The sequence below is a fragment of the Anomaloglossus baeobatrachus genome, chromosome 2, assembly GCF_048569485.1.
Source record: "Anomaloglossus baeobatrachus isolate aAnoBae1 chromosome 2, aAnoBae1.hap1, whole genome shotgun sequence".
NCBI lineage: Eukaryota > Metazoa > Chordata > Amphibia > Anura > Aromobatidae > Anomaloglossus > Anomaloglossus baeobatrachus.
In genome coordinates this window covers 161,294,204-161,318,638 of record NC_134354.1, presented here as the reverse complement: position 1 = coordinate 161,318,638, position 24,435 = coordinate 161,294,204, and the positions used below count along the sequence as shown (strand labels likewise).

At 50.7% G+C, this 24,435-nt stretch overlaps 1 protein-coding gene across 1 annotated transcript in view; it reads left to right on the top strand.

Annotated features, from left to right (window-relative positions):
• Window positions 1-24,435, top strand: part of LOC142291163 (arylsulfatase H-like) — a 68,349-nt gene that overhangs the window by 21,663 nt on the left and 22,251 nt on the right. Inside the window, exons 6-7 of the mRNA XM_075335473.1 lie at window positions 3,219-3,341; window positions 6,173-6,596. Coding sequence (XP_075191588.1) covers window positions 3,219-3,341; window positions 6,173-6,596 — 547 coding nt within the window. The remainder of the gene's footprint in view (window positions 1-3,218; window positions 3,342-6,172; window positions 6,597-24,435) is intronic.

Genomic DNA, 24,435 nt, shown 5'->3' with positions numbered 1-24,435 from the left:
GGCTCTGCACCCCGTCGGTGCTATGGTTCTGTGAGTACTCTACCGTACTCCTTCGGCAATCACACACCTGAGCCTCACAGGACACTGCTACACTCTCCCGTCAGTACTGTTATGTCCGTCTCCTTTCACTTCCACTTACTGACTATCTGACACCTCCTCCCTGGTTGTCATCTAGTGGACTGGATCGGTTCCACCCCTAGGTCGCTATCCATTGGGTCCAACCCTAGCCTGTCACCAGTTCTTGGGAAAGGGAAAAACAGGGATTATATGTGTGTTTTGCTGTTACCGGCAGTGGTCTTCTGGGTCCCTGGGAGTAGGCCCTGCATCTTTGACAGGATGCTGTTCCCTCTAGCTCCTGATGGCTTCAGGGGCGCTATATTTCTATTATACTTTTCCTCTGATTTTTACCACTCCTGGTTTTAGTTACAAATACTGAGGTAAAAAACTAACCAAATACTCAGCGTGTGCACGTGGCCTAAGGGTGGCTTTACATGCTGCGATATCCGGCCCAATATCGCTAGCATGACACCCACCCCCATCGTTTGTGCGCGACGGGCATATCGCTGCCTGTTGCGCACAAAATCGCGCACCCCCGTCACACATACTTACCTGTCCTTCGACGTCGCTGTGACCGGCGAACCGCCTCCTTTCTAAGGGGGCGGTCCGTTTGGCGTCACAGTGACGTCACTAAGCGGCCGCCCAATGTAAGCGGAGGGGCGGAGATGAGCGGGACGTAACATCCCGCCCACCTCCTTCCTTCCGCATTGTGGCCGGAGGCAGGTAATGAGATGATCCTCGTTCCTGCGGCGTCACACGTAGCGATGCGTGCTGCTGCAGGGACGAGGATCAACTTCGCCCCAGCGACAGCAGCGATAACTGGCAGCAGACCCCCATGTCAACAAGGAGCGATTTTGGACGTTTTTGCAACGATCCAAAATCGCTCCTAGGAGTCACACGCTATGACATCGCTACAGCGGCTGGAAGTGCGTCACAAAATCCGTGACCCCAACGAGATCGCAGTAGCGAAATCGTAGCATGTAAAGCCCGCTTTACAGTGTTTTATTGCCTTTTGATGGTACTAAGGCCACGTGTCTAAATTAAGCATTTGGTGAGTTTTTTTACCTCAGTATTTATAAACCAAGAGCAGGAGTGGAACAATCAGAGGAAAAGTATAATAGAAACACAGGCACCACTTCTCTATTTTACCCACTCCTGGTTTTGGCTTAACAATACGGAGGTACAAAAACTTACCAAATACTCAACGTGTGCATGTGATCTAAAATTAATATTTCTCATTGCCTTTGCTGGCATAAGGATAGACATGCAGATTTGGGCCACAAACTGTATCAAAAAAGGCATCTAAACACTGTACTATGTGCACAAAGCCATAAAAGCACATGTTAAAAAGCGCAAGTAACCTACTTTAGCTAGTAAGTGCAGATAATCTGTAACATCAAAAACTCACTTTAGCACTTCTTCCATCTTGACGAACATGTGTCTGTTAACCAGTTTGGTTTTATGCCCATCTGGACACAACAGAAAAATACAGAGTCCGATAGGAAACCTGAGCATTGCTTTAGCAATAAGGTGTGTTATATTAATTTTATTTTAAAGCATTCTCAGCGGTTTCTAAAAGTGCTCCGTTTAGCTGATTAAAGGGAACCTGTCAGGTCCAATATGCACCCAGAACCACAAGCAGTTCTGAGTGCATATTGCTAATCTATGCCTAACCGTCCCTGTATACATTAGCATAGATAAAGAGATCTTTAGAAAAAGTATTTCTAAACATCTTTTATCATATGCTAATGATCGCAGGGACTAGTCCCAAGGGCGTTGCTTCCCTTGCCAGTCGGCCTATTAGCATTTGAGTGTGCTAACATGCTAATGAATACGCAGCGTCAGAGGATGATCTCACTCACCTCTCCGCTACCATCGCCGCTCGATGCTGGATATCGGCTTAGAGCACATGAACTTGGACTTTTGGTCATGCGCACTACTTCAGTTAGAAGCTAGGACGCGTACACCCGGCTTCATAGTGCGCATGACCGAAACGCTGGGGTCATGCGTACTGAGCCGAAATCCAGTGTTGGGTGGCGATGGCAGCAGAGAGGTGAGTGAGATCATCCTCTGGCGTAACGCATTCATTAGCATATTAGCACGCCCACAGGGGCGTGCTAACATGCTAATGGGTCAACCAGCAAGGGGAGCAACACCCTTGGGACTAGTCACTGCGCTCATTTGCATACGATAAAAGATTTTTAGAAATACTTTTTCTAAAGATCTCTGTATCTATACTAGTGTATACAGGGACGGTTAGGCAGGGATTAGCAATATTCACCGAGAACTGCTCGTGGTTCTGGGTGCATATTGGATCTGACAGGTTCCCTTTTAAAAGAAAATAATTGTCATCTGAGTGTCCGTCATCTGTGATAGCACATCGAGATATACTCAACTGTCCCCGCTCCTGCTGTCCGTGGTTCTGAACTCTTCGGCTCTGCTGTGTATCCGGCCACCGCTGACCTCCGCTGCAGCTACTTCCTTAAATGAATATGCATGAGAATAAGCAGCCGGGCTGGAAGGAGGAGGCAGCAGAGGCTGAAGACTGCAGGAGAAGGTGAGTATAAAAAGCTTTTTATTTTCAATGTCCGTGTTTTACTAGTACGTGTTTCACAGATCACACCATTGTGTGGTCCATGGGATATCAGTGATGCCAGAAAAAAACTAACATGTCTCCATGCGGCAATCACGGACACGCGTGTACGCCGCACGGAGGCACGGTCAGTAAACAATCACTGATGTGTGCGCAGACCCATTGATTTTAATGGGTCTGCGTATGTCCATGTTTCAGATATGTATAAAAACTAGCACATATGTACCAGAATCACGGATGTGTGAAAGAAACCTTACACTGACTGAAGTTGGCCAGTATTAGGATTTAGCAGTACGTTCCAGCAATACTGGTCAGCTTCAGCACTTAGAAGCTCAATATAATAAGTACTTCTCATGTTCGCCCACCACTACTACTGTAGATACGAGCAGTAGTGGTCTGTTCCCTAAGCAATTAGCTGTAAATAAAAGAAAGTACATTTACCGTGTATTTTCTTTAAAAAAAAAAGATGGTCTAAAGATTATTTAACTAGCCATTTCATTAATATGAATACTGGTGCTATTTTGTGCATGACGTATGAAATAAGAGCTAATCAGAGTTGTTATGTTAGGTATGGATTCGTGTGGTGGAGCTCGTACTATAAAGTGGCTTGGTGCAACTGGTGGACTTCCTCCTAATGAGACTACCTTTGCCTCAATTTTACAGAAACAAGGATATTCTACTGGAATTATAGGTAATGATTTAGACTGCCATATTTTTCTATATAGTTTATCCTACTTTATTCTATTTGTCCACATGTTCTGCCTTCTAATAACATTTTTCTATGTAAGATATATAGTGGCATGTAAAAGCTTGGACATCCCTGGTCAGAATTACTGTTATTGTGAACAATTAAAGGGGTATTCCCATTTCCAAGACCCTATCCCAGTATGTAGCAGGTGTAGTAGTAATAAATAATATTAAAATTAGCAAATAAATTAGAAATGTAGTATAGTTCTTCTGATTCACTATGTTGCTTACCTTATGTGCAGAGCATTGCAAGACCTTAGATATCCATGGCTATAAGCACTTGCAACTAACTAATTGTGACTATATGCATGGTTCTAAACATAGACACCTAGGTCCTGCAATGCCCTGAACATGCGGTAAATGACAATGAATCAGAAGAACTATATACTACATTTCTATTTGGAGGTATTTGCTAATATTATTATTATTATTATTATTATTATTATTACACCTACTGCATATTTTGATAGAATAAAATAGAATAAAATAGAATAGAATGAAATGATCTCTAAAAGGCATGAAGTTAAAGATGACACATTTCCTTTGTATTTTAGGGGGAAAAAATGAACTTGATTACATTTTAAAATTAGTAAAAAAAGAAAAATGGGCTGATTCAAAAGTTTGGGCACTCGTGTAGATTTATGTGCCCAAATAACCAAGGGTTTGTTTGTTAAATATCCCTCTCATGCACCACCTGACAATGCTGAGGTAACGCCCAGTCTCCACCCTCAGCCCATAGAGGCAAAGAAAAAGGCAAGAAGAGAAGAGTGAAAGGAGCCTCTCAAAACATAGCTGAGCCAGGAGAAATGGCATTCGATATCTCCTGTCAACAGCTGATGCTAGGGTACCCGGCGTCCCGGGACCCCTGAACAGCATCATCACCTCCCAGCAATATCACAACCCACTCTTAGAGCGCAAAACACGGCCAGAGCAAGCACCTGCACTAGCTCTGCCCTCCAAAGATGACACCCCACCCCTCATGGCCAGTGAGGGGTAAAGGGTGACCTGATGGAGAACCGGAGGACAGCCAGAAGTGTGAGGGACTTGCTTGGGTGCAGAGGTAGTAAGAGGATAACCCCCCCCCCGATCCTCGGAGACCTGCCACGATGCCCACCAACATCAAAACCGCCAGAACTGATAGGTTTCAGACCTTAATTAGCCTTTTAGGGTTATGGCCTGTTCATTATTATCATTCGGAAAGGCCATTTGATGCAATTTTCACAGTTTTATAAAAACCCAGCCTCCTATAACCTTGTGCCAAAAAAACAGCAGTCATGAGTTCATCTAAGCAGCTGCCTATCCCTCTGCACGGTGACCGAGACCATACAGTGGATTAACAAGACAGTTTTCACTCAGTACAGGCCTCAACATGGTTGACCAAAGAAGTGTGTGTGCACATATTCAGTGTCATATACAGATGTTGTCTTTTCAAAATAGACGTACAAGTGCTGCCAGCATTTCTGCAGATGTTAAAGGGGTGGGGGGGTCAGCCTTTCAGTGCTCAGATCATACGCCGCACACTGTTTCAAATTGGTCTGCATGGCTGTTGTCCCAGAAGGAAGCCTCTTCTAAAGATGATGCACAAAAAAACCAGCAAACAGTTTGCTCAAGACAAGTAGGCTGAGGACATGGATTACTGGAATCATGTCCTGTTCTCTGATGAGACCAAAATAAACTTATTTGGTTCAGATGGTGTTAAGCGTGTGTGGCGTCAACCAGGTGAGGAGTACAAATACAAGTGTGTCTTACCTACAGTCAGCATGAAGGTGGAAGTGTAATGGTTTGTGTCTGCATGAGTGCTGCCGGCTGTGAGGAGCTACAGTTCATTGAGGGAACCGTGAATGCCAACATGTACTGTGACATATTGAAGCAGAGCATGATCCCTTCCCTTTGGAAACTGGGCCAACATGATAATGACCCCAAACACACCTCCAAGACAATCCCCTGCCTTGATAAAGAAACTGAGAGTATAGGTGCTAGACTGTCCAAGCATGTCTCCAGAATTAAACCCTATTGAACATCTGAGGCATCCACAAATGGAAGGTGGATGAACATAAGGTCTCTCACAACCACCAGCTCTGTGATGTCTTCATGGAAAACTTGAAGTAGATTCCAGTGGCTCCTGTGATGCTTTAGTGAACACAATGCACAAAAGAGTTAAGGCTGTGCTTGAAAATAATGGTGCCCACTAAAAATATTGCTACTTTGGGCACAATTTGACCACTTTTCTTTGAGTGTGTACTATCTTTTGTTGCCAACAGTTTAGACATTATTGGCTGTGTGTTGAGTTAATTAGAGGGCACACCAAATTTACACTGTTATACAAGCCGTACACTGACTACTTTACATTGTATCAAAGTGTCACATAGTTAGTGTTGTCCCATGAAAATATATAATAAAATATTTACAAAAGTCTGAGGGGTGTACTCACTTTTGTGATATACTGTAGGTAAGGGGTAAAGATGTGAAAAAGAGTAAAGCAGCATTAGGATATAAAAGAAATAGCCTAAGATCTGAATATCTCACTGTTCAATCCATAACCCAAAAATGGAAGGCGTATGGCACAACTGCACCTCTACAAAAACATGGCTTTTGGAGCCATTTTTATTGGCCACATCATCTGTGTGTGGCTGCTGATTGTTATATTTAAAAAAAAATTGGCAGCCACACAAAGATGATTTGTACATTTTAACTCTATGAAACAAGTCTTTTTTAATTTCCCCTCGATTGTGTTCCATAAATTAATTGCAGTATCTTTTTCTTTACGTTCTTTAGGCAAATGGCATCTTGGGGTGAATTGTGAATCTCTAAATGATCATTGTCATCATCCTCTTAGCCATGGCTTTGATTATTTTTATGGTATGCCTTTTACCCTCATCAACGAATGTAAGCCCGGAGGGTTGCTTGAAATGGATGTCCCTTTTGTAGCACAACTGACACTAATTACTCAGCTTATGGCTTTTGCTGTGATGACATTAGTGATCGTTAGATACAGTAACATGCTTACCATTAACGGGCATGTCATTTTCTACACTGCACTGTTTTGTATCTTATTTTTTTTCACATGGTACTTAAAATATGGTTTTGTACAATACTGGAGCTGCATAATAATGAGAAACCATGATATCATTGAGCAACCAATGAAAGTGGAAAGAACTGCATCTCAAATGCTGAGAGAAGCGCAACAGTTCATTGACAGGTATGTAAGCTTGAATATTTGGCACATGCAAATATTTAGAATATGTGCGCATGACGTCTTTTTCAGGCAGATTCCGCCTAGAAAAAAGGCAGCCAAAAGTGAACATTACTGCACAGCTGTGCCCAAATGACATTGCTGTGCACGTGTTCCATCTCATGTCACTTCCTTTAGGCTATGTGTCCACGGCAGAATGTATCTGCGGATTTTTCTGCATGAAAATCCGCGACTTTTGCGGCAAATCTGCACCTTTTTTTGCCGCGGATTTGCCACGGATTTACCGCGATTTTGCCGCGGATTTTGATGCGGATTTTTTTTTTCTTTCCCCCATTCTATACCCAAAATCCGCACCAAAATCCGCAACAATAATTGACATGCTGCAGATTTTTCCGGATTAAAATCCACGGCAAATCCGCCGCGGAAAAATCCGCAGCATGGATACAGCATTTCCAAAATCCCATTGAAATGGCTTGGAAGTGCCGCTGCTGCAGATTTTCGGAAAATCCGCGGCAAATCTGCGGCAAATCCGCGGCAAAATCCACGCAAAATCCGCAGTGTGGGCACATCGCCTTAAGCCTGCTTTACACGGTATGACCGATTGTGCGATTTCACAATCGATCGTACCCGCCCCCATCCTTTTTGCGTCACGGGCAAATCGCTGCCCGTGTCGCACAAAGTTAGTAACCCCCGTCACACATACTTACCTCTCGTGCGACCTCGCTGTGGGCGGCGAACGTCCACTTCCTGGAGTGGGAGGGACGTTTGGCGTCACAGCGACGTCACACAGCCGCCGGCCAATAGAAGCGGAGGGGCGGAGATGAGCGGGACGTAAACATCCCGCCCACCTCCTTCCTTCCACATAGAGCCGGCGGCGGCCGCGGGAGGCAGGTGAGCTGCTCATCGTTCCCGTGGTGTCACACGGAGCGGCGTGTGCTACCACGGAAACGATGGTCAACTAAAGTAAACGATATTATGGAACCTAGCGAGCAGTACCCGACTCATGATTTGTGAGCGATACTGCGTCGCTAGGAGGTGTCACACAGGCCGGCATCGCCAGCGATGCCGGATGTGCGTCACAAAAACCGTGACCCCGACGATCTATCGCACGATAGATTGTCTGGTGTAAAGCAGCCTTTAGAGTTTGGAAACCTTAAAAGAAGTAACAGCTTTGTTTTTAAGCCATCAGCTCTATATACTTTAAAGTATAAAGCAAAAACATGGAGGGGGAACTACTGCAAAACTGATTGATAAGATGCTGGTGTTTTCCTGAAGTGTTTGTAAAACTTGACCGTTCCACCAATGTCTTAAAGATGCAATTTGTACATACCCTTAGATGGAAGACGCTATGAGCTGTGACCAATATTTTAATTTACGTCATACGGCTGAGAAATAGACACGTCCATCAAGTTAAACCAAGGGATGAGAGGTCGCAAAGCGTTTAGATACAGCCATATTCCATGAACCAATCTCCCCTAAACGAGCAGCTCTTTCCCTCCTCATACCGGGTGTCCATTGACTGGATCATGATTTAGGACAATCATTTTATGTTTTTACATAAATATTTATTTTCTTCTAAAGGAAGATCTAAGTCTTTTTTTAAACCATTGATAGTTACCGATGGCTTTTTTCAAGTCTAAATTATAATTCCTGTACTCTTTCCTCATAACTAGGATCTATGTTCCTTACCAGCTTTATGGCTCTTCTTTGTACTTTTTCTAGCTTCATGGCTTCTTTAACAACTCTTGCCCAGAACTAAACTGTGTATTCCAGATAAGCTTACGATAGCGCTTTGTAAAATGATAGTATTAGGTCCCTATAACTACTTTTAGGCCTAAGCCACACGGCATGAAAATCGGAGTGAATGGAATGCGATAAAACATTGCATTCCACTCTGACCAATATGTGACAGCACCCATGAGCGATTATTTTCTCAGCCCTAATCGGACCGAGAAAACAATTGCAGCATGCTGCAGGTGCAATGCGAGTCTGTTTGTCTCGCACCCATTCAAGTCTATGGGGCAAGAGAAAGATCGCACTGCACTCACAGTACACCGGTGTACCGCGCATGCAGAGCGAGAATGGCAATAGCCGGCAATGGAGAAAAGAGGGAGATAAATCCCTCCCTGTCCTCCTCCGTGCCGGCCCCCCCTCCTCAGCGCTAGCCCACCCCTCCTCAGTGCGGGCCCACCCACCGCAGCTGAGGTACGATCGCATGATCGGACCTCAGTCGCAGTGAAACTCGCATGACACTCTGCTCTCGCTGTGCTGCCAGAGTGAGCCGAGTGTCATGCGAGGATCGCATTAGTCCCCGTGTGGACCCGGCCTTAACAGAGGACTTTCCTGCAGCTTTAGAAACCATAGATAATGCATGCTGTTACTGTGATCTATATGCACATCGAAATCCTTCTCTATAAGAGAATTACTCTGATACCTGCAAATTACTAGCGCCCAGTTGACTTAAAGGAATTTGTCAGCAGGATTTTGCACCCCAAACTATTTATATAACTAAGTAGCTCTTTCAAAGACAAGTCCAGCAATACTTTTTAATGGCTAGCCGGTTCCTTCATTATTGAGAAATCATTGATTGCTTCAAATTATATGCAAACGGCTATGAGGCCTGTGTCCCTCCAGTGTTATTCGCTGGCCAGGGCAGCATCCCCTTGCTTGACTGATGTTTCCATTGCCTGAAGTTGTGGCGCCCCTGACCTGGTCAGGCACCACTGAGTGCTGCACCCATGCTGGGGACAGTACAATACAGGTAATCCAGAAGGCTGACCGAGGTGTGACTACACAGGCGCATAGTGATCAGGTCTCACACATGTACCTTTGAGAGGACCCCTGGGGATCCCAGGAGGAGGCAAAGCCTTCACCTCCACTGGAATAGTGGAGGGGGTAAAAAGCCTCCATCTCCACTCAAGGGGTGTGGTGGAGAGCCTGGTTGCTAGGTGGCGTAGGCAAGAACAGGAGAGGAGGAGCAGTGAGCCGGTTCAGTGTGCAGTTCAGGGGGAGCAGACGTCAGGAGCAGACCCCTGGGGCTGTTGCAGTCTGACAGCGTCCGCGCAGTGGCTACCGACGGGGGAGAACGGTCACCTAGTAGTGCTACCCGAAATCCATCTTCAGCTAAAGAGAGAGCAACGGAGTGGGAAGTAAGGAGACTGCTAGGGAGTTACCAGGCCCAAACGGGTAGTAGGTCCCAGTGCAGGGATAGATCCACCTTTCCTTGCCAAACCTGCTTGAGGGGGCAATTCACACCCCCAAGAACACACTAAAAAGTCCGCAGCCACGTCGCCACAGTTAGGGCCCATAGTTCACAGGAGGCAAGCAGCCGGAGTGTCCTGGTCCAGGCTACAAGCAAACGGACAAAACGAAGGGGAGAGAGGCTTCAGCAACTTCCCTGGGTGACCCCCATAGGGACTAAAAGTCGGGGTTACCCCAAAACGCAAAGGGCTAAGGAAGGCGAGTCGGTAGTCACCCTCATCAGTCAGCCTGAAGGATACCTGGTTCCAGCCTGGTTCATCCCAGCTACGCCCGGGTTACTCACTCTGCCACCTTCTGTGAGTAAAACCCCTGAAAGACATTCTGCTTGTGTGGAGTTATTCTGCGCCTTGTGGTTCTACACACCTACACAGGGCCCTGGGGCTTGCCTCACTCTCAGGAGGCTACTACAACCGACTGCACCCACCATCAGCCCCAGGCATCCCTTAATCTGCAGTGGCGGTCCCCACTGACCGCAATTCTGAGAGTGGCGTCACGACAAATAGAAGATTTCCTACCTGTGACAAAGATCCAGCCGAGTGGAGTCCCTGAAGGTAATGCACCGACACAATACTTGCGGGGCTTCACATCTGGCGTCACGAACAGGATAAGGACTAGACCTGTTCAGACAGGTGACCATGTGCCTGGGCGGTCCGCTTGGAAAATTGGAAGCGCCGCCATATTGCCACCATGAAAAGCGCGCTGAAAAACAACAGCAGCCCGCGCTGGGAGAAGTTACCGCCCACGAAGAGGTGTGGCTACCCAGAGATCCCCTGCAGTGTTCTGACCTCGCCAGTGAAGAGAGCGGAGGCGTTCAGAGACGTCGGGACAGAAAGGGAGCCAGAAGCCTGCTGTTAGAGGAAATGGCGTCTGGATGCAGAGACCCCGAGCCAGGCTCCGCTGCCTGGTGGGCCCGAGAGCTTGCTCAGTGCTGCAACCAACTAGAAACCAGGGTTCTACGGCAGCTCAGCGAGGGACGCAAGGAGCTCCTGGGGATGGCTACGGCGGTACAGGCCTACGAGGAGAGGGCCACGCGACGAGTGCCAGACCGAGCGGCGACGACTCAGACCCCGATGCTGCTACCGATGGGTGAGTCCAGTGTTGCCCCTGCCAGCACGAGTGCCCCGACCCCTGCTGCCACGCCCGTAGTCCCCGAAGAGGCGCCCGCCGCGGCGACGCTGAACCAGGCCGCAGCCACGCCAGGTGCGGCCCGCCAAGCCCAGGCCGCCGCAGAGACGCCCTGCCCGGCCCGTAAAGATCCGGCTGCCACCGCGACCCTCATCCATGCCGCGGGTGTGACGCTGACCCAGGCCGCCGCCTTGCTAGGCCCGGCCCGCCAAGACCCCACCGCAGCAGCGACGCTCATCCACGCCGCAGGCGAGGTGCTGAACCAGGCCGCAGCCACGCCAGGTGCGGCCCGCCAAGCTCCGGTCGCTGCAGCGACGCCCAGCCCAGCCTGCACAGATCCCATCGCAGCTGCGACGCCAATTCAGGCCGCCGCAGCGATGCCCTGCCCGGCCCGCCAAGAACCGGCTACAGTAGCGATGCCCGCTAAGACTTCAGCTGCAACAGCGACGCTGATCCAGGCCGCCGCCATGCCAGGCGCGGCCCGCCAAGACCAGGCCGCCGCCATGCCAGGCGCGGCCCGCCAAGACAAGGTTGTATCACCATTTACCCCGGCCTGCAAGGCCAGAGCAGACACCGCTCCCCAGTCCAAGGAAGTCCCTGCTAGGAAGTCTACGCTGGGGGAGGACCCCGCATACTGGAAGCTGAAGGCTAACCTAGAGTCCCAGTTCCCACAGGAGATGGTGGACCGGTATCTGCTCCCTCCACATACCCCTCAGAAGACTCTGGAGATGTCCACGCCAAAAAGTCCACCGCCTGGGCCAGCTGATGAACACTCATCCCCAGCGCTGCCACCAAAGGAGTGCTCAGAAGAACTAAGGGGGAGAGGAGGCCAGGAAGCTGAGGAGCTGACCCCGGAGCCATCAGCAGTGGATCCATGCCCAGAGCCAGAGATGCTGCCGTATTCCCGCTGGGATGAAGAGGAAGATTTGTCCAGCAACCTCACCTGGGAGCCTGCCAGCAGTGAAGCAGCCACCCAGCAGAATCAAGCCCGCAAAACACGGCGCCGCAGTAGAACCAAGTTTTCCCCTGCACCGCAGTCTCCAGAGAATAAAGATGAAGTCACGGCCAGAGACCTGGAGGAGAAACGGTTTCTGAGGAGAGCCAAATCCCAGGTTAGAGGACCACTTTGCCGTGGTGTAGTCGAAGACTTCAGTTTGAAGAGTGGATATGGTTTTATAGTAGCTCCTGGTATGAAAGAGGGCATATTCGTGAATAGAAGAGACGTCAGAGCTCATTTGCCCAGAGGACATCCAGGCAGAAATCTGCGAACAGGAGACTCAGTGGAATTTACCATGCACCAGGGAGAAAGAGGCTGGTATGCATTGGATGTTACCCCATGTACCAGAAAGCCTTACAGCAGTCCTGCAAAAGAAACAGACACAGAAGAAGATGGAGATAGAGAAAGGAGAGATAAAGAACCCACTGATGAGACCACCACGGACGATGAAAGAGATCGAGAAACCAACAGGTGCCGCAGCCCTACAGGCCCAAGCCCTGGTATGGAGGAGTAGAGGAAAGTAAAGTCAGAAGTACAACAAGTTACTGTTTTGACCAGTTTGAAGTTTTTGCAACGTTTATAAGTTTAAGCAATGTGCCCACATAAACTAATGTGAGAAATGAACCTTAAGGCTATGAACTGGCTATAGCCACAAACTCTCGCAGTGTAAATAGTTACACCAGAGGGTACCACCACCAGGGCCAGCCTGTTTAGGGGCCTGGCTCGCCTGCAACCAGGGAGCACGTCCGTTATGGGGCCTTGGCTTACCTGCAACCAGAGAGCATGCCTGTTTATGGGGCCTGGCTCTCCACCACAAAGAGGGTACCTGGTCAGCACCAACTGTGGAGGCCGCCTCTACATCCTGCCAGAAGAGGCTGAAGGCGCGGATCCACCAGGCCAGGTATACCCTGAAACCACCAGACCCTGGAAGCCGCCTCTACATCCTGCCAGAAGTGGCTGAAGGCGCGGCCGACGGGAGAGGCAGATTGGAGGAAAGGTCTGGGGAAGTAGATGGCCCAGATCTGGTTACCAAAAGGACCGGTGACCTGCCTCCTGAAAGGGTTTGGGTGGGTTAACGGACTTGTGGGTGGAGGGTGGTGATGTATGGTACCTGGTGGTTTTAAAAGTTTTACCATGTTTTAATGTTTTATGCATTTTAAAATGTTGTCTTGCAGCCCGAGGACGTGCTGGTGATAACTAAGGGGGAATGTGGCGCCCCTGACCTGGTCAGGCACCACTGAGTGCTGCACCCATGCTGGGGACAGTACAATACAGGTAATCCAGAAGGCTGACCGAGGTGTGACTACACAGGCGCATAGTGATCAGGTCTCACACATGTACCTTTGAGAGGACCCCTGGGGATCCCAGGAGGGGGCAAAGCCTTCACCTCCACTGGAATAGTGGAGGGGGTAAAAAGCCTCCATCTCCACTCAAGGGGTGTGGTGGAGAGCCTGGTTGCTAGGTGGCGTAGGCAAGAACAGGAGAGGAGGAGCAGTGAGCCGGTTCAGTGTGCAGTTCAGGGGGAGCAGACGTCAGGAGCAGACCCCTGGGGCTGTTGCAGTCTGACAGCGTCCGCGCAGTGGCTACCGACGGGGGAGAACGGTCACCTAGTAGTGCTACCCGAAATCCATCTTCAGCTAAAGAGAGAGCAACGGAGTGGGAAGTAAGGAGACTGCTAGGGAGTTACCAGGCCCAAACGGGTAGTAGGTCCCAGTGCAGGGATAGATCCACCTTTCCTTGCCAAACCTGCTTGAGGGGGCAATTCACACCCCCAAGAACACACTAAAAAGTCCGCAGCCACGTCGCCACAGTTAGGGCCCATAGTTCACAGGAGGCAAGCAGCCGGAGTGTCCTGGTCCAGGCTACAAGCAAACGGACAAAACGAAGGGGAGAGAGGCTTCAGCAACTTCCCTGGGTGACCCCCATAGGGACTAAAAGTCGGGGTTACCCCAAAACGCAAAGGGCTAAGGAAGGTGAGTCGGTAGTCACCCTCATCAGTCAGCCTGAAGGATACCTGGTTCCAGCCTGGTTCATCCCAGCTACGCCCGGGTTACTCACTCTGCCACCTTCTGTGAGTAAAACCCCTGAAAGACATTCTGCTTGTGAGGAGTTATTCTGCGCCTTGTGGTTCTACACACCTACACAGGGCCCTGGGGCTTGCCTCACTCTCAGGAGGCTACTACAACCGACTGCACCCACCATCAGCCCCAGGCATCCCTTAATCTGCAGTGGCGGTCCCCACTGACCGCAATTCTGAGAGTGGCGTCACGACAAATAGAAGATTTCCTACCTGTGACAAAGATCCAGCCGAGTGGAGTCCCTGAAGGTAATGCACCGACACAATACTTGCGGGGCTTCACAAAGTCACACAGCATTAAAGCTGTTGGTCACGCAGGAGGAAGCATCACTAGGCGGATAATAGAGCTGGAGTGACAGAGGCTTCAGATCCATTTTGAATATCTATTCAAAGGCTGATTTCTCAGTAACAGAGGAATGCACTAGCCATGTGAAGGTTTTTCTAGACGTCTTTGAAAGAGCTACAGGAGCATATAATTAGTTTGGGTGTTTAATCCTGCTGACAGATTCCCTTTCACATTTTTTCTCATTCAATTCCATTTGCCAAGTGGACGCCTAAACATTCAGTTTGATCAAAACAACTTATATAAGTCGGTCTTCCATAGACTGCACTATAGCACGTAGCTTTTTGTCTTTTGCAACCCATTTTAATAATATTGTCTTTTATGTCATTAATTTATATGTAGAATGATTGAGCACCCAGCACTGGACTTCGGAGCACACCACTTATAAAATAACCAGAAACCATAAAGAGTAGCAGTCATTCACCACAACTCTGAGTGCAGTCTTGGGGCCCATTTTCGATCCAATTCCAATCCTTACCTTCTTATTTTATAGACTTTTAATTTACCCATTGAGAATCTATCTGGGACATTGTCATATGCCAAAAACAGTATATAATAGCTACCTGTCCAGGTTTCTACTCACCACTTCATAACAATCAGGTTGGTTTGACATATTCTGTCATTAGTAAAACCATGCAGGCTATCACATGTAATGTTATTTTCTACTACATACTCCTGTATATAATCCTTTACAAGCTCTTGAGCATTTTTCTAGACTGGATATTAACCTTACTAGTGTGTAAGACCTGGAGCCATTTTAGGAAAATATTCCTTAAAACAAAACAGGCCACAATATAACTTTAGATAAGGATAGCTTGACACTTCTGGCAGGGTGGTGCACAAGTAGGTTCCAAAGCCATATGTCATATCAAGCAATACTAAGCACTCAATAGGTGATTTTATTCTATTTATTTTACCGTATTTTTCGCTTTATAAGACGCACCGGAATATAAGACGCACCCCAAACTTAGACATAAAAAAGGTAAAAAAAAGAAAAATGGGGTCCGTCTTATACTCCGGTGTTCTCTTACCGGAGGGGGGCAGCAGTGGTGGTGAAGCGGGGTCACAGGAGGCACAGGTTGTGCTGGCAGGCGCGGCAGGTCAGTGGCAGCGGGGTCCGTGGTTGCAGGTGCCGTGGTTGCAGGCGCGGTGGCGTCCGCGGTGGCAGGATCCGTGGGGTCCGTGGTGGCGGCAGCAGCCGTGGCGTGTGAGCCGTGCAGCAGGCCGGTGCAGTGAGTGTCCGCGGTCCCGGTTCAGTGGTGGCAGCGGCGGCGGCAACTGCTCAGTGGTGGCAGCGGCAGGGACTGCTCAGTGGTGGCAGCGGCAGGGACTGCTCAGTGGTGGCGTGTGTCCGCGGTCCCGGTTCAGTGGTGGCAGCGGCGGCGGCGGCTCAGTGGTGGGAGCGGCGGCAACTGCTCAGTGGTGGCAGCGGCAGGGACTGCTCAGTGGTGGCGTGTGTCCGCGGTCCCGGTTCAGTGGTGGCAGCGGCGGCTCAGTAGTGGGAGCGGCGGCGACGGCTCAGTGGTGGAGTGTGTCCGCGGTCCCGATTCAAGTAATGGCGCCCGGAGCGACGCATGCGCAGATGGAGCTCTCATCCAAGGGCTCCATCTGCGCACGCGCTGACTCCCGGAGCAGCGCGTGCGCAGATGGAGCTCTCATCCAAGAGCTCCACCGGCGCCATCATTTGAAAGTGGGACCGCGGACAACTGGTAAGCTGCACAGCCGCCCGCCCCGCATGCACAGAGTGGCAGCCAGCAGGCTGCCCGCCCACCCCGCGTACAAGCCGCCGGGTACCTGTGCTTGCGTGCGGTGGCAGCCGGGTACCCATGGCTGTGTGCGGGCGGCAGATGGGTGACTGTGTGAGGGCGGCAGCCGAGTACCTGCACGGGCACCCGACTGCCGCTCGCACACAGCACCCGGCTGCCGCCCGCACACAGCCATGGGTACCCGTCTGCCACCGCATGCAAGCACAGGTACCTGGCTGCCGACCCCACACAGCACCCGCTGCCGCCCGTACACAGCCACGGGTACCCGGCTGCCGCTGCATGCAAGTACAGGTACCCGGGCGCTTGCATGCAGCCACAGGCACCCGCCCGATCGCCTCAGACAGGACCCCCCCCCCCCCCGCTACCGCTTTATAAGACGCACCCCCCATTTTCCTCCCAAAATTTGGGGAGGAAAAGTGCGTCTTATAAAGCGAAAAATACGGTAATTATCCAAAAATTAAATAGGCATAATGGTTTTGGTCAGGTGACCTTCATCAGTGTGCAGACATGTTTAATTATCATTGGCATCAGGATGATCGAGCGCTGTGTGCAGACCGAGGCATCCACCACTGGTGTAATGAGCGCGCAAGGTGAAGGTCGCCTAACCGAAACGTTTGTACATGTTTAATTTCTGGATAATTAAAATAAAGAGAACAAAATCACCTATTGAGTGCCAAGTATTCCTTGATGCAATATAACTTTAGACAAAATTGTTCACATAAATCAATACTTAAATCCACTTTTGGCTGAAATTTCTAATCCAAATCAATATAATGTGTGCTCCCTGCTATACTATATAAATGAGTACATCCCCTCTGACCATAAAGATATATTTCTTCATAATCACTGTTACAATTTATGTTATTAATGTCAGCTACGGACATCATATAAATACATGTCAGAATAAATTATACAAATCACATTCTAAAACTTACTATAACCTTTTTACTTTTGGCTACACATTTATCATTCTTGTCATGGAGTATAAAGGATCGCGATATAATTTCATATCTATCCTTTTTCACCCCTGAATAATGAACTCCTTGAGTGCCTTCATGTCTTTTGCGGAGTACTGCGGAGTAGGTGTCTTAAAAATCTCTGCACAGATTCTCAAAAGGGCTAGGTTTGAGTGACCCATTTGGTGACTGACAATTTTTACCTTGTTCTTCATAAGGAATGCAAAATGGCCTTAAAGGAATTGGGGGGGGGGGGGGGGGGGCGCTTATTGTTAAGCATCCCAGGGTCTGCTCTTTCAAAATATTGCCAGAAATTTAGAATTCCATGATCCTTTCGTGAAGTAAAGTGTCACCACATGTTCACCACCCAGGCATAAAAGTTTTATCACGCAGTACTTTTCTATTGGGTTCTTCTAGTTCTTACAGTACTCCTCCCCTTGCAACTCCGTACGTATCTATAGAATGACTTGTTTTATTGTTTAAAGCAGACATGCTGGAACATTGAATAAAAGAGAAACCTCAGACATGCCAATAAATAAAGAGATATCAATGAATCTATTTAAGTTTCCTTTTTGAGCTTGTAACTCATGTACAGTCCTGCTCATCGCTATTGGCACACATGACGTTTAAGTACATAATGTGTAATATCTTCTGAAAAAAATTAATCAAATGAAACAGCTTTTTTGCATAGAGCACTCGTGTTAAATACAAAAGAGCAAATGATAAACAACAATGGGAGGGAAAATTAGAAAACCTAAAGCTTGCTGTGTCACTGGTATTGGCACCCTTTAAATTAAATAAGTATGGAAACATATTTTGACTCGCTTGTGGTAAATCATAAATGAGAATCAATTGTGATAAATTGTCAATGCCCAAGGGACGTGAATCAGCCATTAAATGATGACTTCAGGGTTTAAGAAGCCACATGGTAGCCCCTGTTCCTTTGTCACAATGGAGAAGACAAAGGAACTGTCTGAGGACATCAGAACTGCTATTAGCAAACACAAGACTTAGGGTACCGTCACACTTTAGCGACGCAGCAGCGATCCCACTAGCGATCTGACCTGGTCAGGATCGCTGCTGCGTCGCTACATGGTCGCTGGTGAGCTGTCAAACAGGCAGATCTCACCAGCGACCAGTGACCAGCCCCCAGCCAGCAGCGACGTGCAAGCGATGCTGCGCTTGCACGGAGCCGGCGTCTGGCAGCTGCGGACACTGGTAACTAAGGTAAACATCGGGTTTCCACGATGGCAGCGTGGAAAAGTGGGTTCCCTGCTGCGGCACTTTAAATTGCACTGTCACATTTTGACAGCATGTTTTAAAGGGAACCTGTCAGCAGAAATTTCGCAATAAAACTAAAAGATTCCCCTTCTGCAGCTCCTGGGCTGCATTCTAGAAAGGTTCTTGTTGCTATTGTGCCCCCTTTGAGACCTAAATAAATACTTTATAAAGTCTTACCTTTTTGTATGCAAATGTTTTTTTATGGTCATGGGGGAGGGCTGTCTTGCGTCCGTTATTCGCCTCCTGCCACTTTACGCCGTCCACCATTGCTCATTTCCATACATGAGGATGTGGCGCCCCTGACCTGGTCAGGCACCACTGAGTACTGCACCCATGCTGGGGACAGTACAATACAGGTAATCCAGAAGGCTGACCGAGGTGTGACTACACAGGCGCATAGTGATCAGGTCTCACACATGTACCTATGAGAGGACCCCTGGGGATCCCAGGAGGGGGAAAAGCCTTCACCTCCACTGGAATAGTGGAGGGGGCCAAAAGCCTCCATCTCCTCTCAAGGGGTGTGGTAAGAGAGCCTGGTTGCTAGGTGGCGTAGGCAAGAACAGGAGAGGAGGAGGAGTGAGCCGGTTCAGTGCAGAGTCCAGGGAGCTCCGAGGAGAGCTGACCCCTTCCCCTGGGCTGTTGCAGTCTGACAGCGTCCGCGCAGTGGCTACCGACGGGGGAGAACGGTCACCTAGGAGGGCTACCCGAAACCCATCTCCAGCTAGAGAGAGAGCACAGAGTGGGAAGTAAGGAGACTGCTAGGGAGAACCAGGCCCAAACGGGCGGCAGATCCCGGAGCGGGGATAGATCCACCTTTCCCTGCTAAACCTGCCGGTGTGGGGCCCTCAAAGCCCACACCACAACACCTAAAAGCCGCAGCCACGTAGCCACAGTTAGGGCCCATAGTTCACAGGAGGCAAGCAGCTGGAGTGATCTGGCCCAGGCAACAAGCAAACGGCAAACGAAGGGGAGAGAGGCTTCAGCAACTTCCCTGGGTGACCCCCATAGGGACTAAAAGTCGGGGTTACCCCAAACCACCAAGGGCTAAGGAAGGCGAGTTGGTAGTCACCATCAGAAGTCAGCCTGAAGGATACCTTGTTCCCGCCTGGTTCATCCCAGCTACGCCCGGGTTACTCACCCTGCCATCTGAAGTGAGTAAAACCCCTGAAAGACATCCTGCGTGTGTGGAGTTATTCTGCGCCTTGTGGTACTACGCACCTACACAGGGCCCTGGGGCTTGCCTCACTCTCAGGAGGCTATTCCAACTAACTGCACTTACCATCAGCCCCAGGCGTCCCTCAACCTGCAGTGGCGGTCCCCACTGACCGCAATACTGAGAGTGGCGTCACGACAAATAGAAGATCTCCTACCAGTGACAAGATCCAGACTGACAGCGGAGTCCCTGAAGGTAATGCACCGACGCAGCGTGCCCGGGGCCCGACATCTGGCGTCACGAACAGGATAAGGACTAGACCTGTTCAGACAGGTGACCATGTGCCTGGGCGGTCCGCTTGAAAAATTGGAAGCGCCGCCATATTGCCACCATGAAAAGCGCGCTGAAAAACAACAGCAGCCCTCGCTGGGAGAAGTTACCGCCCACGAAGAGGTGTGGCTACCCAGAGATCCCCTGCAGAGTTCTGACCTCGCTTGTGAAGAGAGTGGAAGCGTCCAGAGACGGCGGAACGGAAAAGAAGCCAGCAGCTTGTTGTTAGAGAAAATGGCGTCTGAATGCAGAGACCCAGAGCCAGGCTCCGCTGCCTGGTGGTGTCGGGAGCTCGCCGAGTTCTGCGATCAACTGGAGGCCAGGGTCGGAAGGCTGATCAGAGAGGGACGTGCGGAGTTCCTGGGAATGACCGCGGCGGTTCAGGCCTATGAAGAGAGAGCCGCGCGCCGAGTGCCAGACCGGGCGGTGACGACTCAGACCCCGATGCTGCCAACGATGGGTGAGTCCAGTGATGCCCCTGCCAGCGCGAATGCCCCGACCCCTGCTGCCACGCGCGCGGTCCCTGAAGAGGCGCCCGGCGCGGCGACGCTGAAGCAGGCCGTAGCCACGCCAGGTGCAGCCCGCCAAGCTCAGGCCGCCGCAGCGATGCCCTGCTCGGCCAACCAAGACCCGGTCCCTGCAGCGACGCCCAGTCCGGCCCGCAGAGAACCGGCAGCCACCGCGACCCTCATCCACGCCGCAGGTGTGACGCTGACCCAGGCCGCCGCCTTGCTAGGCCCGGCCCGCCGAGACCCTACCGCAGCCGCAACGCTCGTCCGCGCTGCAAGTGAGGTGCTGAACCAGGCCGCAGCCACGCCAGGTGCGGCCCGCCAAGCTCCGATCGCTGCAGCGACGCCCAGCCCAGCCTGCACCGATCCCATCGCGACAGCGACGCCGATCCCGGCCGCCGCCACGCAGGGCGCGGCCCGCCAAGATAAGATTGCATCGCCATTTACCCCGGCCTGCAAGGCCAGAGCAGACACCGCTCCCCAGTCCAAGGAAGTCCCTGCTAGGAAGTCCCTGATAGGAGAGGACCCCGCATACTGGAAGCTGAAGGCTGATCTAGAGGCCCAGTTCCCACAGGAGATGGTGGACCGGTATCTGCTCCCTCCGCACACCCCCAAGGCGACTTCTGCAGTAACCACGCCAAAGAGTCCCCCGCCTGGGCCTGCTGAAGAACATCCATCCCCAGCACTGCCACGACAGGAGTGCTCAGAAGAACTAAGGGGGAGAGGAGGACAGAAAGCTGAGGAGCTGACTCAGGAGCCACCAGCAGTGGATCCATGCCCAGAGCCGGAGATGTTGCCATATTCCCGCTGGGATGAAGAAGACCTGACACCGTCTGCTGAAGAAGATTTGCCCAAAAGCCTCACCTGGGAGCTTGTAAGCTGTACCCCGCAGAATCCAGTCCGCAAGACACGGCGCCGTAGCAGAACCCAGTCTTTCCCTGCACCGCCATCCCCAGAGCAGAGAGAAGTCACGGCCCGAGACCTAGAAGAAAAACGATTCCTGAGAAGAGCCAAAGCCCAGGTCAGAGGACCCCTTTGTAGAGGAATTGTGGAAGACTTTAGCCTGAAGTCAGGATACGGATTCATCGTTGCACCTGGTATAAAGGAAGGTATCTTCGTCAATAGAAGAGATGTGAGAGCTCATTTGCCCAGAGGACACCCTGGAAGAAACTTAAAGATGGGAGACTCCGTACAATTTACCATGCATCAAGGAGAAAGAGGGTGGTATGCGTTAGATGTAGCACCATGTCCTAAAGAAGAAGACAGGAAAGACAGCGATAAAGAAAGAAAAGACAAAGGACCCACTGATGAGACTACCACAGATGAAGAAAGAGGTCAAGGAAGCAACAGGTGCCGCAGCCCTACAGGCCCAAGCCCTGGTGAGGAGGAGTCTGCATAAAGTTCATGTAAAGTACACCAAATTACTGTTTGACAAGTTTGAAGTTTTGCAACGTTTTCAAGTTTAAGCAATGTGCCCACATAAACTAATGTGAGAAATGAACCTTAAGGCTATGAACTGGCTATAGCCACAAACTCTCGCAGTGTAAATAGTTACACCAGAGGGCACCACTACCACCAGAGTCAGCCTGTTTAGGGGCTTGGCTCGTCTGCAACCAGGGGGCACGTCCGTATATAGGGCCTTGGCTTACCTGCAACCAGAGAGCATGCCTGTTTATGGGGCCTGGCTCTCCACCACAAAGAGGGTACCTGGTCAGCACCAACTGTGGAGGCCGCCTCTACACCCTGCCAGAAGAGGCTGAAGGCGCGGCTCCACCAGGCCAGGTATACCCTGAAACCACCAGCCCATGTAAGCCGCCTCTACATCCTGCCAGAAGTGGCTGAAGGCGCGGCCAACGTGAGAGGGTTTTGGGTGGGTTAACGGACTTGTGGGTGGAGGGTGGTGATGTATGGTACCTGGTGGTTTTAAAAGTTTTACCATGTTTTAATGTTTTATGCATTTTAAAATGTTGTCTTGCAGCCCGAGGACGTGCTGGTGATAACTAAGGGGGAATGTGGCGCCCCTGACCTGGTCAGGCACCACTGAGTACTGCACCCATGCTGGGGACAGTACAATACAGGTAATCCAGAAGGCTGACCGAGGTGTGACTACACAGGCGCATAGTGATCAGGTCTCACACATGTACCTATGAGAGGACCCCTGGGGATCCCAGGAGGGGGAAAAGCCTTCACCTCCACTGGAATAGTGGAGGGGGCCAAAAGCCTCCATCTCCTCTCAAGGGGTGTGGTAAGAGAGCCTGGTTGCTAGGTGGCGTAGGCAAGAACAGGAGAGGAGGAGGAGTGAGCCGGTTCAGTGCAGAGTCCAGGGAGCTCCGAGGAGAGCTGACCCCTTCCCCTGGGCTGTTGCAGTCTGACAGCGTCCGCGCAGTGGCTACCGACGGGGGAGAACGGTCACCTAGGAGGGCTACCCGAAACCCATCTCCAGCTAGAGAGAGAGCACAGAGTGGGAAGTAAGGAGACTGCTAGGGAGAACCAGGCCCAAACGGGCGGCAGATCCCGGAGCGGGGATAGATCCACCTTTCCCTGCTAAACCTGCCGGTGTGGGGCCCTCAAAGCCCACACCACAACACCTAAAAGCCGCAGCCACGTAGCCACAGTTAGGGCCCATAGTTCACAGGAGGCAAGCAGCTGGAGTGATCTGGCCCAGGCAACAAGCAAACGGCAAACGAAGGGGAGAGAGGCTTCAGCAACTTCCCTGGGTGACCCCCATAGGGACTAAAAGTCGGGGTTACCCCAAACCACCAAGGGCTAAGGAAGGCGAGTTGGTAGTCACCATCAGAAGTCAGCCTGAAGGATACCTGGTTCCCGCCTGGTTCATCCCAGCTACGCCCGGGTTACTCACCCTGCCATCTGAAGTGAGTAAAACCCCTGAAAGACATCCTGCGTGTGTGGAGTTATTCTGCGCCTTGTGGTACTACGCACCTACACAGGGCCCTGGGGCTTGCCTCACTCTCAGGAGGCTATTCCAACTAACTGCACTTACCATCAGCCCCAGGCGTCCCTCAACCTGCAGTGGCGGTCCCCACTGACCGCAATACTGAGAGTGGCGTCACGACAAATAGAAGATCTCCTACCAGTGACAAGATCCAGACTGACAGCGGAGTCCCTGAAGGTAATGCACCGACGCAGCGTGCCCGGGGCCCGACAAGGACGCCGCCCAGTGCTCCCGAGGTCTCGCGCATGCCCAGTGGCACTATCGCGGGACAGCACTATGTAAAACGTGACCGCTGGTGAGGTGATTGCGCAGGCGCGAGATTATGGGCGGCACTGTGATTGTCATCAGCAGCGTCATCCAAGTACCCGCCCATAATCTCGTACCCGTACTTTTCCCACTACCTCCACCGTTATGCGTAAGCGGTGGCCATATGAACCCACGTCACCTATTACCGCAGGCGCGAGATTATGGGCGGGTACTTGGATGACACTGCTGATCACAGTCACAGCGCCGCCCATAATCTCACGCCTGCGGTAATAGGTGACGTGGGTTCATATGGCCAGCGCTTGCGCATAACGGTGAAGGCAGAGGGAAAAGCGCGGGCACGAGATTATGGGCGGGTAATTGGATGACGCTGCTGATAACAATCACAGCGCCGCCCATAATCTCGCACCTGCGCAATCACCTCACCAGCGGTCACGCTTTACACAGTGCTGTCCGGCGATAGTGCCACTGGGCATGTGCAAGACCTCGGGAGCACAGGGAGGCGTCCTCATGTATGGAAATGAGCAATGTGGGACGGCGTAAAGTGGCAGAAGGCGAATAATGGACGCAAGACAGCACACCCCTGTGACCATAAAAAAACATTTGCATACAAAAAGTTAAGACTTTATAAAGTATTTATTTAGGTCTCAAAGGGGGCACAATAGCAACAGGAACCTTTCTAGAATTCAGCCCAGGAGCTGCAGAAGGGGAATCTTTTAGGTTTATTGCGAAATTTCTACTGACAGGTTCCCTTTAAGGGGTTAACAGGTGTGGGTGGATCGCAAATCAAAAGACATGTGCGGGGATCATCGCCAGCTCACCGCAGCAGC